The 17,831-nt window shown below is 36.5% G+C and overlaps 1 protein-coding gene across 5 annotated transcripts in view; it reads right to left on the bottom strand.

The window, feature by feature from the left end:
* ACTN1 (actinin alpha 1) overlaps nucleotides 1-17,831 on the bottom strand; it is an 83,598-nt gene that overhangs the window by 22,841 nt on the left and 42,926 nt on the right. For 3 of the 5 annotated variants that reach the window (XM_072427730.1, XM_072427732.1, XM_072427731.1), the window contains exons 5-8: nucleotides 17,233-17,320; nucleotides 16,015-16,093; nucleotides 15,796-15,877; nucleotides 12,914-12,999 (exon numbers count right to left, since the gene is read on the bottom strand). In XM_072427730.1, coding sequence (XP_072283831.1) covers nucleotides 12,914-12,999; nucleotides 15,796-15,877; nucleotides 16,015-16,093; nucleotides 17,233-17,320 — 335 coding nt within the window. Of the gene's footprint in view, nucleotides 1-4,867; nucleotides 4,954-12,913; nucleotides 13,000-15,795; nucleotides 15,878-16,014; nucleotides 16,094-17,232; nucleotides 17,321-17,831 lie in introns of all 5 variants that reach the window. The other 2 variants (XM_072427734.1, XM_072427733.1) reach the window with 1 other exon arrangement.

The following is a 17,831-nucleotide window of genomic DNA, read 5'->3' as shown; positions in this document are numbered from 1 at the left end:
CATGAGTGATAATGAGCGCTGTTGATGTTGGCAGCATTTATTATTGTCTCTTGGGGGTACCCCTAAATAACCTGATCCTCACGTTAGCACTGTAAAAGTCTGTTTATGGCCAGTCCTATTCCCATTTTAAAACTGAATGGCAAACCACTCATCCAAGGTTAAAACATAAAAACATCCGACAGGCAAAACACAAATAAGCGGTTTTCAATCACATCCGATTTATCAGTCAACTCAAAAGTGGTTAGAAGTATTTGCAGAAAATGCTAACCACAAAACACATGCATATTTTAGTTGGTATTACAGAAAAATACCTTACATGTAGAAAAAAATGCTATGAATTATTAGAATTTAGTATACACACACAAAACCTCAAGCTATACCTGAACATCTCAGAAGTGAGAGAAAAGCACAGGAACAATCTAGAGTCTGCAGCTGGTAATAGAGAATGAACACATGTGATCAGAAAACAGTTGTATCTTGCTAGGGTTATTGATCAGTTTTTTATTCTACTGCTTGTAAATGAAAATTGTGCTACAAATTCTAGAAAAAAAATGGCTATTTAGCAGCATTCACTTTATTTGTATGACAAACTCTGATCCCACCTATTTCTGTCCCACCAGCTTCTGCCTCTGGGGTTTGATGGAAAGCTATACTGCTCTTTAATTGCCTCTCTTTCTCACCTTGTACCTCCAAAGAAGAGAGAGCTGTTTTTTTTATTCGGCAAGTAAAAGTTATACTTTGCAGTTATACTTTGGAAATTCCCATAAATTCTGTCAAGGGAATGGTGCCTGTCAACTGTACAAAAACAACAGGGTAAGTCCCAACCCCGACGCGTTTTACAGGCTTTTTCAGGGGATACATTGAGAGCATAATACAATGTTTGATGCAGAGTGTTTATTATGGGAAAGGAGAAGAGTGTAAGCTGCAATTGTAAATGTTCTCTAATCTTCAAATGATAATAATTTGACCACTTGGTGACAGGCGTGTAGACAGGCAGAGAAAGGTCTTTCCCTCTCCCTAATTGCCCTGTATCCATTGCAGCAAGGAGACTTTGTTTGTATGGCACCCAGCCTCCCACAAGGTTTACTTGTGACCGTTGGTGATTCAGCCCCTGGACTACAGAAAGCAGTGCTGCAAATGTTTTCTTAAAGCCAGTTTCATCTGGATAAGAAAAATTTACTACACGTATACAGAAGCAGTGAGAATTACAGAAGAGGAGCTCAGACTTGTGTCTTATACTGTATGATGTGATCTGGGCTGCAATCAATTGCAACACACAGCATCTGGTTTACTGTCTTGTTCCCCTTTAGGCACAGATGGTGTATTGGCTTAGACAGGCTTGATTACTTCAAAATGTAAATCACTTGCTAGCTTTATGAACAGGGGGAAAAAATAAGAATGAGTGGTCATGTGACCTTCTTTTTCCTCCAATCTAAGTTGGTAAACCTCAGATAAATGATAAAGTGAGGGCAGTAAACTATACAATGCACATTTAAAAGAGGGGTATAACTACAGATCCGTACATACTGGTTGCTGGCTGCTTTAAGAACACATTTTAGTCCAGTAATTTTATACCTTTACTAAACACGGGAGTCTATTTTTTATATAAATCTAGGTATAGCGGACCTCATTTATCAAAAGTGTCTAAAGTAAGAACTATATTTGTTTACAGCAACTAAAGTAGGATAGAGGCTGAAGGAAAAACTGTCAGTTCCTCTTTTGGACAATTTGACGAATGATGCCTAATAGAAGCAGGTTATACATCAAGTGTAATTAATATTATTACATCAAAAAGTGAGTAAAAGGAAGGAACATTTCACTGAAACAAGAGTAATTTAAGCTATTGGTCGATGACCAAAAACTGAGTTTTAAACAGGGCAAACAGAGAAATTTTAATTCTTATGTTTTTGTCAAGCACAACCAATGCACTGAATGAACTGAGAGCAAAACATTATGAGGTTTGCTCCTGCAGGATGTCCCCAGCCACTTACCCATTGCTACATGTTTTTGCATTAAGAAGAAATAAAATTTATGATGTGCATACTTGTACATTGCGGCCCCCCCCATACAAATAGAAAAAAGTTCCACTTTACAAGTAATAAGGGATGCTAAATCTCTGCACAGTCACTGACAAAGACTATTCTTATCAAATCCTTGTCTGAATATATCTGCAGACAGCTAACACATACTTTCACACTACCTGACTTAGAAAATTATACAGCCTCTAACAACTTGGGTATGAAAAACAGTGAGAGTACGCCTTCCTGATTCCTGATCTACAGCAAAAACACTGCTGCTCCCTGGCAACAATACATCTGAAACTAATACAAAATATAATTACGACTAAATATAACACAGATGCCGGCATGTTATATAACACTGACAGATACTTTAAATACAGAACGCCAGGCAAATAAATTCTACACTTTATTCAGCTATGTGTTGATTTAAAAACATTAATATATCTGTATAAAATGTATTATGCACATATTAAATGTACAAAAATTATTATGCCTAAAGTATTAAAGTTCAGTTTTCACTTGCACACTTGAAAGCAGAAAGAGGGAAAAAATACTAGTACTATGGAGCAAATCAGGTTCTACTTCTGTCCTTCTAACACGTTGCAAGCATTGGAGGCTGCAGTAGGTCTTCTAGTGGTCAAAAGAAGGGTATTAGATTAGGTAGGCTCTCCCATTAAGGTAAAGGTGGTTTATTTTCAATAGGAAGGTTGGAAGTGGAAAGGAGACAAAGGAAATTGTAGATCTACACATTTTGAAAAGTAGGGTCATTCCAGGTTTCAAGCTGTTCAGAGTCACATAAGATCCCCACTCTGTCATTATAATGTAACTTCCACCTGGTTATTGATATCAACAAGGCCACATCACTAAAGTAGCAATATTAAAATTTTGTATATTTATGTTGTTAATGTATTGCTATATTTATATGTACTGCTGTATTTTTATGTTGTAAATCCTATGATTGTACATGTCCTACTTCCTGAAGAAGCGAACTGAGTTCTGCGAAACAAATAGAATTTTGAGTATTCAGAGTTTGGGTATTGGTATCATGTATTACTGATGTGATTAATTGTACTTGTTTTTAGAGTCTTGTTTTTAAATTGTATCAAATAAATCATTTTATGTTGCTATATAACTGTAGAAATCGGTCTCATAAACTGTGAATCTGTGTAATTCTTTCACATTTTCACAGTGCTGCTAACCTAAATTGTTTAAATTTAAAGGTCTTTTAGGAGCCATTATAGAGTGTCAGACAAAAAAAACACAAATAAAAAATAAACTCGTAGTTTTGCTGGTCCCTAATAGCGGTAATAATAGTAATATGGTGTTTACTAGTAGTAAAAATAATACAACTTTGGTGTAGATATATCATCCAATAAAAAATAAAAGTTTGGGAAAATAAATTTCTAGAAAAGAAATTGAAATTTCAGGGTGTATTGGGGTCAGGATATTAGGAAAATTTTCCACAGATAGTAAAAAAAGCCTAACAGAGGCTCTTACACTTCTTTATATTGTAGTTTTTTTTCCATGCCTACATCAGGTATATATTCTCCCATTTCCTGTTCTGGATGACTGGAAAGAAGGAAATTGGGCAAAATCTCATGGAAACATGAAAAATGGCCCAATGCTGTGCATACATGTAACAATATAATAAAGGTTTTGGTGAAAGAATCTATTTTTTTTTAATATTTTGCACAAAATGGACAGGTTGCTCATTTAAACTTTAATCTGACTGATCTTGGTAAAAAGTCCAAGATGATCAGGATCAAAACTATATTTTCTTTTTGTTTTTAACTCTGAGGTTTGAAAAGATCTATTATGTAACAGTTTATTGTAATATGTATAGTTAGCATAACAAGCAGTCTACCCCCCCCCCCAAAAAAAAAAAAAAATAACATAATAATAAAACTTTCCAAAGTTGTGAGGTAATTTCTAAAGGTTTACAAAGTAGGCAACTATACTAAGTGTCCCTAAGTTTATGCAAGTCCAAACAAAAAAAAGTTTTGTTTGGATAACAAAGGAACAGTTTTTCATTGTGAATTTAACATTCACTGGGTTTATGGGTTAATGAAAAGTGTATAATTGTAAGGTAAGTTATGAAATGGAAACCAACAGTTAATTTGAAGCAGGGAATATGGTGGTTGCCTAGCAGGCCATCCTGAAAAGTAAAGTTTGTGGAGGAAGCTCAATGGGGACCAACACAATAGAGCCTAATAAATGAGGGACTAAGAATAATGTCTCTGGAGCAGTACAAAAGTGTTATATTAAACTATACAAACAGAATGCCAATTTTACCATAATTTAGATTAGAATGGAACAAGCATAAACTTCATGTTTCTCATTTCCCCAACAGATAAGCTGACAGTAGATGAAATGTATTTCTATAGATATGCCTATTGTCAAATCATTAGTTACTAAAATCTAAACGTGGTGCACCCATACTAGTACAATACTGGTGTCAGCCAATTAATCTGTACAGCAGGCACGTAAGTAATATAAATGGACTGCAGGCTGTGATGCCCAGCAAGTGCCAGTGCCAAGACCTATTGCAGGAAGATCTAAACACTGGCATTGCTAAAGAGAAATAAAGCCATTGTATTGCACTCAACAAAAATTGAAACATGATATTAGAGTGGACAACCCCCTAAAAAAGGATAGATCAATAAATGTCAGCGATGCACAGATGTAACACTCTAACAGTAAATGATGAATAATAATAAGTGAATAGTGGGGCACATGTACACATGTAACTAGAGATGGGTGATGCACCTCTGTATATGACACAAGACATAAGGCCTTTGTTGATGTTGTAAGTTGTGGAGAGGAAACTCTTACATTTTATATCTCACCTTCTGGGCACCCGAGAAGGCGTGGTAATAACATGACACATAAGTCATTAAAGCCTTCATATCCGGCCTTAGCGTCCCTATAATATCTGTACAGGAAAGGAAAAGAAAAGGTTTGAAAGGGTAAAGAAGCAAAGAGCAAGAACAGTCACATGGAATGAGGAGAGCAGGGATAAAGGAGATAAATGGTTCTTGACATGCATGGAAGGAGCAGACAGGTTCAAATTTCCACTATAAAGTGTTTATATGGTTTATTATTCTGTACAGTTCTATTTTCTCCTCATCTATCCAATTACATGGTATGGAATTTTTATCTATAGCATGCATATTGTTCTATAGTCACATGTATATACCCCCCAGCAAGCCTAGTCCACATTGGTATCAACCATTCAAAACATCAGAATCATTTTCAAACGAATCATACGATAAACTGCTATGCACACAATGTTTAAATCTTAGAGCTTAGTATGGCATTAAAAATGTTTACATATTTTTCAAAAAAAGGTTATGCCATGCCATTTTTTTAAACACAATAAATATACTGCAGGTCTTTTTCTTGGTCTTCTATAATACAGAGATATTCACGTAACTTGCAAGAGTGAAGGTGAACCTAAAAAGCCAGCCAAAAGTAGAATATGAAACAGAGTTTCTTTAAAGGCTACATACAGGTGCACAGAGAGACTGGAAGAGAATATGCCAGGTTAAAAATATGGAACTTGCCATTGTGGGCATGTTTCTGTAGATGCAGATTGGGGTGGTGTGGGGGCTTTAATTCCCTTTTCATTATCCACTGACCTAGGACAATCATGTGTTTTTTCTCAGTAGGCACATGCTCGTTTCAAGTAATGAAGATTGAGAAGGTAGACCACACTAGAAACCGCAGCTCCAAAAACCAGTCAACAATGGAAGATTACTAATTTGTGCTCTATAGGTTTCTTTAAATATGCCTAATAACTGCAATACAGATAATGGCACATACCTAGTATTAAGTCATATAATGTGGAAGATATTTATCTGCTTACTTAATTGACTAATTGAGTTCAAACAAATGTCAGGAACATACCCCAGCATTTAAAGCCCCATGGGCCAACAAAGGAAGGTAACCTCTGCAGTAAGAACAGGTTTACGTTACCCAATAAAATAACTGCTAATAGGAGGGGGAATATACTTTAGGGGTTCATCCTGAAACACCACTACCTGGTGGCTGTAAGTATTCATTTAGTTAGATGGGTCAAATACCTGTTTCCTGTGCACCCTACAATGACTTACAAACTGGGGAGAGAAACCACAGAAGGAGTCAGGCAGTGAGTATTCCTTACATCTGAAAGTGTGGAATACTTGCAGGAGCTGGTTAACAGACAAGCAGCAACATATTAAGACACAGGGTACCAGAAAGGCAGGTAACCTTGTCGGATACAAATGATCCTGTGCTAACAGGGTCACTTTAGGCAAAAAGGAGACTCTTTAAAGAGAATGAGATGCACATTTGGACTAAATGGACAACTGGTATGCAAGAGGCCATTTGAATGGTACAGCCATCTGTAAAATGGTAGGTAGGAGGCTTTCAAAATTGTCATCCACACATGATGATATCACTGCAATTTGAGTTAGGCTGAAAAAATTGTGAATTATTGTCAAACAATTGACAGCAATCTCAGGGACCAAAATAACTGGCGTATGTGACTGAATGCAGGGTTTTCTTAAACTCTTATACCAACTATCTTTTCACTGGACAAATTTAATGACAACCTTGTGATTGTGTTAAATTATCCCTGTAGCTATAAATGCTGGAAAATGTCCCTAACACAAAATAAGTGGAGGAAGCCACTTGGATAATTGGAGGAAAAAAAACATCTTCAACATCAAAGTTCAGTTAAATGTGACTGATCTTTCACGGACATATAACATCAATCTTATTATATGGTAATAATAACTCTACTCTACACTCTTTTTGTGTATAATTGTGCCTAAAAGAATGATGGTCTAATTGACCTGTAGCTAAGCCTGGTATAACCTGTACTTCATAAATGGGAAAAAAAAGCAGTTGAAAGATACTAGTGGACTTGCATTCTGAATTTAAACAGACTGGATATAAAAATAAAAATGGTAGACAAGTATAGTGGAAACTAAGCTTATTTGCACCCTACAATAAAAAAAAAAGTTCAACATATTCATTATTCATGTGAATTCATTACATATAAATTGCAATAAACTATTGGCCTAGAAAAATGCATGGCCTATCTGCTTTTTCTTTAAGCTTTATTTAAAATGGGACAATTTCTTGTTCCTATGAGGCATTTTGTTGATATAAATGGTAATATGAGTTTTTAGCGGCATCAAAAGTACAAACTCACATAAACCTATTTTGATCTTATACATAACTGAACACTAAGATGAATAAAACATGAACATAATAATTGGAATATTTGCAATCCAGAGAAATAATAAGTACAATAATTCTAGGGAGTCTTTTTGGCACATAAAATGTAACTATAAAAAATCAAAAAGAAAAACAATTATTATTATTCACATTACAATAAAAGTGAACTAAAAACTGTATAAAAAGCCTCATTTGGAAAGTACATGATGCATGACACAGATTAATAATAGAGCTTCATAATATATTCAAAGGATCTGAAAGTTAAAGGGGCTGTGTACTGATTTTGAATGAAGACAGATTTAGTATTACAGGTATTTAGTTATTCAAAAAAATAAAAAAAAATGTTTGTATTCTGCTTTTGAGCTAACAAGGGGAGTCCTAAAATCCTTTTCACATTTATTTTTTAAGAACTTCTTGGCCCCCCTCGCCTCATTGACACAAAGTCTGTTTACTGACCTCAATTGCTCAAGATGAAATTTAAAAGTCCATGAGCAAGTCAGAGACTTAGGCTGCGTACACACGTGCAATAATTGTCGTTGGAAAGAATCCTTCACGATCCTTCCAACGACATAAGACTGCACGATGCATGAACGAGAGCTGTACATACAGCACCAATCTGCTCTATGGAGAGGGGAGAGGGAAAACAACGGAGTGGCACCTCTCTCCTTCACTTTCATTATGATTGTTCCTCGTTTGTTGAATCCCCCAGGACGGATCGATGAATGATGAACAACGAGAGCTGTACACACGCCAGATTCTTGTCTGATATAAGCCTTCAGGCAATAATCGGACAAGAACCATCTGGGGTTTGTACGTAGTCTAAAGGTGCGTACACACTTCCAATTTTTATCGTTCAAAACGAACGACGAACGATTGGGCAAAAATCGTTCGTAAAAAAAGTAACCAACGACGCCGACGAACGAGGAAAGTTGTTGGGAACGAACGACCGGACCGGCGGATCGGATTGGACGACGATCGTTGTACATCGTTCGTGTGTACGATCGTTCATTGATCGTCCATGGGCTGTGCATGCGTAATGAACGAACGTTTGTTCACTTCCTGTCATGCACATAGTTCCTCTATCGCTCAAACGATCGTATCTATTGTGTGTACAATATCTACGAACGATCGTGTCGTTATCTCTATGTGCAGGATCGGTGCTATACGATCGTTCGTAGATATCGTGCAGGATCGTTCGTCGTTCGTTTTCCAACGATAATAATTGGAAGTGTGTACGTAGCTTTACTGTATGAGTCTAGAAGAATGGGTGTAAAGTATATCTAAACCCCCAAAACAACAATGTAAAATATTGCAGCTTATCTGTCTTTAGATGTGGTGGTTGCTTTAGTTTATTGCAGGCTTTCTCTTTTTTATTTCCACCTGATAATCCTGGTAATAACACTCTTCCTCTCCCAAGGTTGCTATGCTCTCATCTCCACTTTATCTGTTGATGGTTGCTACCCAGGCTAGACTTTGTTCTCCTATACATAGTAATTGATGGGAGTTGTAGTTTACACAAGAAAGATAAGATTTTGTTTCTTTATTCCATTTAATCATACAAATGACAAGGACACTGAATTTCTGACAAGATCAGCTAGTATTTTCTGTACTTGCTAAAAATGTTGTTAGCCTACGACATGAAAACTAATGCAATCACAACATCTAAGAACGGGTAAGTCATAATTTATTACATTTTAGTTATACTGTACTTTGAAAAAAATAGGCCCCACATAATACATAGTCCTACTTAGGACCAGTAAGTATGTAAATTTTAGTTTTGTTTATAATAATGAAAATTTTTAAGCAGTCATTTTTTTTATTTGTAGTTATTTTTTCTGTATCCAAAAGAAAAGTTTGGGCTTTACATTCACTACAGGAAGGGGTGATATCTATATATAATAATATAGCTATAATATCTATATATAATCAATATATGCTACACAATAAAAATCGCGATGTCTATTAAGATAAATCTGAAAATAAAAATATGTATTGAATGACATACCATAGGTGTAGTTTCACCTAAACATAACCCAAAACCTTTTAAATAGTTATTAACTTTATGTAAAAAAAAAAAGTTACAAATATGTATAAATGTTTTAAAGGAAACATTAAGCTATATACTAAGTAATTAAGAAAGCTGCCATGCTGACCTCTCCTTTTGAAAGGGAGCTGTCATGCTGACTGAGTTGCTTCAGTACTCTGATCTAAAACAAATATGCATATCTAGATTTCTGACTTCACTCCAATGTTCTTGATCTGCATGCCTATCCAGGGTCAATGACTCTGAAAGAATGCATTCAAGTTAAAGATGTCCAGACCACTATAATTTCAAGAAGCACAGTGTTATAGACTGCCTTAAACCTTTAACATCTGATGGATATCATTCAGCACTGCTGTCTCTGTTTCTACAGTGCACACCCATACCCTAATCAATACATGTAAAGTTGAATATGCTGGCATTTAGCCTGATCATTGGGCCTGATTAAATAAAACTCTTTAAGGCTGGAGAGAATACATTTTCATCAATGAAGCTGGGTGATCCAGCAAACGGATCTGGTCCAGGATTCAAAACATTTTGCTAGCAAATAGAAAATGACTTTGAATAAATCCATTCCAGGTTTGCTGGATAACCCAGCTTCACTAATTAAACTTAGCCTTGGGGGGATTTAATATTGGAGGACTATTGGATTTGTCTATTTGCTCATGCCTCTGACTTCTGTTCGACTAAGACTGCATTCACATGTTCAATTTTTGGCGCTGGAAACACACAGTGTTGTTTTGTTCTTTGGAGGGGAGGAGGATGAGCGAGCAGCACCCTAGTTGTGCTCTTTTATATTAACGTATAGATCGTCGTTCTCTGTTGGCCATTCATGAATCTGTCAGGACAGATCCATGAACGACGTGGGGCAACTGCTGTACAAATCTCAGATTTTCACCTGACCATTCGTATCGAGCGAGAACATCTAATGTGTGCACATAATATAAGTGCCTGAGATATTTCTGTAATTTGTTTAGACTTTGCTTTTGTGCTATTCTTATCTTTATCATTAGCCTGTCACCTCTGCTATTAAATGTCTTCTTGTCTAAAACTTTATATATATATTATAAACTCCATATTCAATACCAGTGCTTACAACTATTAAACTAAAGATCATCACTATGACAGATCAATTAAAAAAAATCTGCAAATTGAAAACCTTTTCAATAAAAAGTGCCCAATGAAAATCCAGTCACCAAGTATTATTGTAAAACAGAAGGGAAAACTAACAGCCGGTGGATTCAATAACAAAAAAAGATTAAAAAAAAAAACATGTTGCAAAAGTGAAAATATTACCAATGAAGGTGGACAAATTTCCTGATAAAAGATTATGTCTAGGTCTCAGTGCTCAACACAGAATTTTTTTTAAGCTGGGTAGTAACTGCCCAAAAACAGCTGGGTGGTTGCTGAAAAGTCCTGGGTTAAAAGAGGCTGGGGGGGGGGGGCACTGGGTCTTTTCAAAAGAAACTGCATTACTGTCAAATATCTAAAGTACAAAAAAAGTAGCTGAATGGAATGAGAAAAATTGAAAAAATAAGGTGTTTGTGTATATACCTAACACTTTACAGTAGACAACTTTGCAGTGACAAATGTGAATAAAAACATTAAAGATTCAACTCTTGCAAGAAATAAAGCACAACCCTAGCAATAAGTATTTTTACTCTGTATTTTTCTAATTTCCTGTGTGGATACGGAGATACAAAGTTAACAAAATGTCTTCATTGTGGGCAGTTGTCATTGTCCTCACTGAGAAGATCTTCACCTGGACAAAAAGTGAGGATTAAATCTCCCTACGGGACACAGATGGCATTGGAAAGCTGACACCCTTATCCTACTAGAGCCATACCCAAAAAATACATTATGACTGGAGTTTGGCTTTCAGAAATTTAAATGTGGCACTCTTCCACAATATGGACACTAGTGACATAGTCCTTGTCCCTAACTTATGGTAATGTGAGAAGACATTAAGCCATTAAGCCTTGAACACCTAAACTTAAAAAAACACTTGTCCATTCATTGGAATCATCCTCAGCATTGTTACACAATGCTACTATTTGTAACGTGTCACTGTCTGTAACTGTGTGCCATTTGCTACCCTCTATTTTATGTACAGCGTTGCGTAAAAATTTGGGGCTATATAAATCCTGTTTATTAATAATAATAATAATACCAACCTGCCAGCAATATCAGCTTAACATACCCTCTCCTTATCTCTCTCATATCAGTACCCATGGGAGGTGTTATGGGAGATATGTGGATGCCTGCACATCATGGCAATACAGTAAGCATATATGAAAACAGCAGATGCACTCTAGCAGTGGTTGCAGGCACTGTTATCACTGATGTGTAGGAACCAAACTATGAATTTGCATTTATTTTTATGCAACATTTTACATATAAAAATTGGTAGAGAGTTGATATCTACTTGGCATTTAAAAATATTCTCCAGAACTATTCACTATCATCAGGTGGTACCCATTAGGAACAGCAAAATACAACATTGATGCCTCACTCATCCTATGACTTTAATTACTAAAAATGTAAGATTTGCCACCCCACCTTCTCAGTGTCCATGGAAAGGTGGGGGGGGGATGGGGACTGGTTGGGAACACAAGGACCAAAGCTTTATCTCACCACCTGACATTGCAAGGCTGCACTGGTGACAAAGAACAGAATGTCCGGAGTCCATGGATCAAAAGTGTCCATTTGCAAATGATAATGCCTACCGATAAACGGTGTAGAAGACCTCTCAATATAGAGAGGTCCTAGATTCAAGACTTCAAGGTGATCAAAAATTAAAACTTAGGAGAAGTGCAGGCTGAAATTTCAGTAACACTTTATCAAGTTTAGGTCCCATAGCAAGTATTTAGAATTACCTTTGAAGTCAGACTAATACAAGATAGATTCTAATCATTGCTAAGGATAGGTGTTAAGGTAAAAAAAAACATTTTATTACAAAATTAGGACTGATCATATGATTATAGCAGTCAGAATAACCCACTAAGCACTCCCACTTCCTTGAACTTTAGGAAATCGGTGGAATAGCCCACTCCAATATCTGAAGAACAGAGGGAAATATAGGCACTGGAGAGGCTTTCCTTTAAGGTCTTGCTCACACTGGTGGCCACTAGGAGCTGGATCATTGCTTCATTGCTTTGGCTACCTGCCGGATACTACAAGCAGAGTTTACCCCATGAAGTAGTCACTGGACAGGCAAGGGTGTTTGATGAATGCCCACCAACCACCCATACCAATTTTTTAGCAGGTGACTAATCTGCAGTTGGCAACCTGTAATCCACATGGGAACTTCCGGTCAGCTGCGAACAAAAAGTCAGCCTGAACAAATCATAAGAGTACATTTGTAATAAATATTGTGCCAAAAATTATCTTATTGTCTATCTGCAGTCCCTTGAACTGAAAGTGTTCCCTGGTGCTTTAAGTTAAGTGAACGAACAGTTTATGGTCACTAGAAAGAAGGATCAGTAGTACTATTTTAGGGTTACTATTTTTTACACCTGTGAAAATAAAGAATAGAATTCCCAGTGCTAAACCAGAGAGAAGAAAGAGAGATCTGCATATTAGTGAAAGGAACAATGTGTTGAGTGAACATCTTGGAACCCTGGGATACCTTCTGGGCTCCTGAAAAGGCGTGATAGAAGCTAGAAACGTAGGTCATGATGGCCTTCTCATCAGGGCGAGCAGTCCCAACAATGTCTGTCAAGAAAAGGTTTAAAGCATGTTGATATAATAAATGAAATGGAGACAGACTTAACAACACAGAATGAACGAGGTGATGTAAACGGTTTATTGAACAAACATTTAACCTAAATCATTTCACATCAAGCTTAGCTGAATACATTTATCCATGTTGAGACATTACAGCATGTAAAAAGGTTTCCAATCCATTTTTATAAGCATAAATGAGCACTTCAAACACCTGGCAAAGATCCCAGTGAAATGGCAAAGTGGTAAGGTGGAAATGCGGGAAAGTTCCAAATTAAAAACAATGACAATCAAATGTGAGAAACAGAGTTCATTACTACCACTTGGCAGGGGACGGAAAACGATTGCAGTGAACACAGCTTGCTTTATTACAGATCAAAGAAATATGGGGCTTATGAATGAAAAGAATGCTAACAAGAACATTTCTTCTTGCCCATAGTGACCAAATGGAATCTTTTAACTTAAATCTGCACTGCCACTGAAAAGCTAATTGGTTGTTATGGGGGCAACAAGAAATATTCTCGTTAGCACACTTTTTCTAATATAATCCCCTTTGTAGAAAAGTGATTGCATCATTTATAAGTAGCAATACAGTACTTAGCACTAATTTCCAATGGCTTTGAACAGGCTTCAGGATGCATAGCAAGAAAAACGGGGCTTGCGTCAGCTTTTCTTTGCTTTAATTTAAGCACAGAGCACCACAAGGGATTGTGGCTTTAATACTGGGCAGCATGCTGAAATTAAAGCAAAACAAACCAAAAGCTGAAGCAACCATGGAGAGTGCCCAATTGCTTTGAATAGAGAGCTATGTTAGTACATTTGCCCTTGAAGCAAGTGTTTAGAACCAGTACAGACTAGGCTTCAGACAAAATAGGCAATTTACTGCTAGTGCCCATGGCACAAGCCTAAGCAAATCAAATTACATTTACTATACCATGGACTAAGTTTTACCTACAAAGTTTTTTTTTTTTTCTGCATAAGTATGCTAGATAAGCTCTTCTCAACCAGGGTTCCTTCAGAGGTTGCTAGAGTTTCTTAAACTGTGACTGACTGACCTCATATTACATGAGGTCAATCAACCCATGTGGAGCAAAACCCATGTCGAGTGGCATTTTTGTTCAATTTATTCACCCCTAATAAATTGTTTTAGCAGGGGTTCCCAAGAACTGAACATAATATTTAGAGTTTCTCAGGGGTAACAAGGTTGAGAAAAGGCTGACTTAAGATGATGGATTTCATTCCCCTATATACTCTGATACCACCCACCACAAATGCTAAATATAACTGACCAGTCATGAAATTTATGACTCACTTTAAGCCCACTTATGACCTCCAAGCCAAAATAAATGATATTACAATTAAAAAAAATCAAATATTTATTTTATATTTCGGTCTGCTTTCCAGTACAAAAATACTGAAACAAATGGAGGGATCCGACCAATAAAATTAAATGTGAAACTGTGTCTACTTCTTTTGTAAACTTTCTAGTTACTCTCATATACAGATGTTTTTTGGAATAGTTTTTCTACACACCTAATACAACTTAAATTGTAACCTCCCCACACCAAGACATGTAACATAAAAAAAAACAAATAAAAAATGTAATCCTGGAAAAGCAATGCCATACAACTACTCTTATGTGAACGCTACCCAGTCAACGTGAATATGCATCTATACCCTGCTTGAAATTGACCACCTACTCTGGAAAACATGACTTCCTATTTGGTAAAGTTTATGGACAATGGAGTTATTCTCCAAATCTATCCTATCCAGGGGGGTAGTAGGTTACATTTTAAGTCTTTGGAACCGCTCATTGCAAAAAGCCACATATAAGAATTGTATCCCTAAACTTGTTTCATGTTAAATACAGGAAGTCACCTGGTGAACTACACTACATCCTCCAAAAAATAACAGGAGACTGCTTGAATAAAAATCCCTAAAAATAATCACAATCGTGTGGCAATCACATAATTGTACAGTATTTTTAGTTAACTAGTTGTCCATTTAGCTTTATCCTTAATCTACATGAACAAGCCCATATGGACAGTTAACCCCTGTCTTTTCTTGTGAAAGGTCAACAAGTTTTCTTTAATCTCAGCCCTACCAAGTTCATAGACTGCCCTTACCTTCATGACCCTGCTACCTTACCTTCCTGAGGACTAATCGGACATGTCATAGTTTATGGGGAGCATGCAACTGATTACCTTTCTTTCCATGTTACAGCATTGCTACTCAGCATTTCTACACTTATTAAAGGCACATGGAGAGCGGGGTTTTGGTTCTGTGTATCCAGTTTGTGGGGGAGTGAGGGTAAAGTAAAGTATAAGCAGCTGCAGGGGAGAAACATTAAACAGAACCCTTTGGTTTGCCTTGCATAGACATAGGGAGGCATATTAATAATCACAACAAACGTATGCGACCAAGTCTGGATAAGTTCAAAAAACCATCAAGATAAAAAAAAAATCTCAGGAGAATATTGACAAGTTATCAAATTGCTCTACTCCTTTGCTAGTGCAAAGCACAGAAATATGCAATGAAAATTGCCAAAAAGATGACCAAAGCCTAATCACTGTTGGTATAATGACGTTTAGCAACACGTTTCTACAAATGATTTTGGGTAATTACTAAATACCCCAACATGGATATCAGCCCTATCAGGCATAAAAAAAATAAAACAACAGCCCATAGGAAAATAAGTAGTTAATGGAATATGTTTTGTAGTACAGAATACAATGTAGTTGCATTAGATTTCTCCCTGGAAAACTAATTCTTCAAAGCAATAATTACCTTCAGCATCCAACATCTTGGGAATATCAAGGAACCTCTCAGCAACATCAAAGGCTGTGTTCAGGTTTGTGTACGGGTCATCCTACAAACAAATGAAATGCATTTTAGCTTAATGACAAAGCACCAGGGTATATTAAAAAAAAAAAAAAGTACAAACATTTGTTACAGAAAACAAATTTCCCCACAGTAAAATCATTATAGTAAAAGGGACAAAACTACCTTCCGTAATTTGCCATAGTCAATGAGCTCTGGGCGGTGTCTATGAATGAGGGCGCAGAATCCAAGACCGTCTTTCCAGCTGAAAAAAAATAGAAAGTCACCATTTATCATTATACATACTGTCCTCTATAGTACTAAAGCATCCAGCAATTTGCATTCTTAAAACTAAGTGCCCATCTCTTTAAATATTGCACATTATCTTAACTACTTTCATTCTGCAGGTGCTACACTTGAGGAAGTTCTCTTTTGCATCATATTACTGCTATATCATGACTGTGCTAACAACACACACAGGTAACTTCCCTTTCTAGTGAATACATTCCTGCATAGATCTTCAGTTTTAGAGAGACTGTCAAAAAGTGAGCAGGCATTGCTGGCTTCTTGTAAGTGTAATAGAAGCCATTTGTATTAAATGATCTTTTGCACCTGATATATATATATATATATACATATACATACATATACACACATGCAAACACATACAAATAAATATATACATATAAAAAATACATATATACACACTTATAACATTTATAGGTTTATAAAAGTTCTAAAAAAACACACATGACCAAAATCCTAAGTTTCCTTTAGAGCAATTTTAAAAGCAAGGACCTAAAAATATGTGGATGTTCTCTATAAGGTTTAAATACATTAAGTTAATAAATATTTTATTTATGTTTGTTAGGCTACGTACACACATAGATTAATGCCACTGGGAAGTATCATGCCTGATTGTTACCAGTGACGGAAGAACACATGAGCACTGTACACACAGCACTATGTTCAGTTCTATGTAGAGGGGGGCAACAGAAGGACACCCTGCTATGTGATCTTTCATTGAAAAGTGGTCGTCCCTGCTTGGTCGATCATTGATCTGCCCAAACGGATCGGGAACAGCATCAGGGAACAGCATCAGGGAACAGCATCAGGGAACAGCATCAGGGAACAGCTATACAAATGCTAGATTTTGCCCCAGGACGATCATGATTGTTCATCTTGGGCAACTATCATTTAGTGTGTTAATGTAAAGCTAGAGTCAGGGAGTTGAAAGGTTACCCAAGGTCCGACAGTTTCTGAACTGTCAACATCCTGACCTTACGTTGATAACAGGTTTTGCAGCAGTCTTACCCAACCGTAATAAGAACATCTCATGGTACATAACACTAAACTCCTTGTTTCTGATCCTACCTAACACACCAGCATCAGAGATGCACTCACCTGATGTGGAAGTTCTGTATATTTACATTCTTGTATGGTGCGGTTTTTCTTTGACACCACAACAGCAGCCCTTCTTTGGCAGAAGTTTCTGTGAAAATGGGAAAAGTTATTTACTTTAATATCAATGGTTAGTGGCAGATAATTTATGTCCCATAAATTATACACAGTTGTCACCCTTGGGTGGGTTTACTTGGTAATGGCTTTTATATGCTATATCCTGGTGGATGTGGCAGGCTTTTCCAGCACAGATACCACTTGATATCTCACAGGGTAACAGGCAATAAAAACAGTCATTAAATACATAAGTGAAATATAAAAATCTGTCACTACTCCTTCTGGAAGCACATTTTACATTTCTTCAATCAGAGCCTGGTACTAGGATAAAGTATGTTGGGGGAAATGAAAGAGGACCTGAAAAATCCTACAGCTATGTCCAAGTACCTCTTGTTCTAGGAGCCTAATTTTTTTTTTTGCATTGGCAGCACATAATTTAGCCTGGAGTTCAGCTTTTATTAATAATATAAAAAAAGGAAACAAAGGATTCTTTTTTTACAATTCTTTCCTAAATATTGTTCCCAGATGTTATTTGAAATATAGGA

The sequence above is a fragment of the Pyxicephalus adspersus genome, chromosome 12 (assembly GCF_032062135.1).
Source record: "Pyxicephalus adspersus chromosome 12, UCB_Pads_2.0, whole genome shotgun sequence".
NCBI lineage: Eukaryota > Metazoa > Chordata > Amphibia > Anura > Pyxicephalidae > Pyxicephalus > Pyxicephalus adspersus.
The sequence above is the reverse complement of the archived record's forward strand: the minus strand, read 5'-3'. Positions and strand labels throughout refer to the sequence as shown.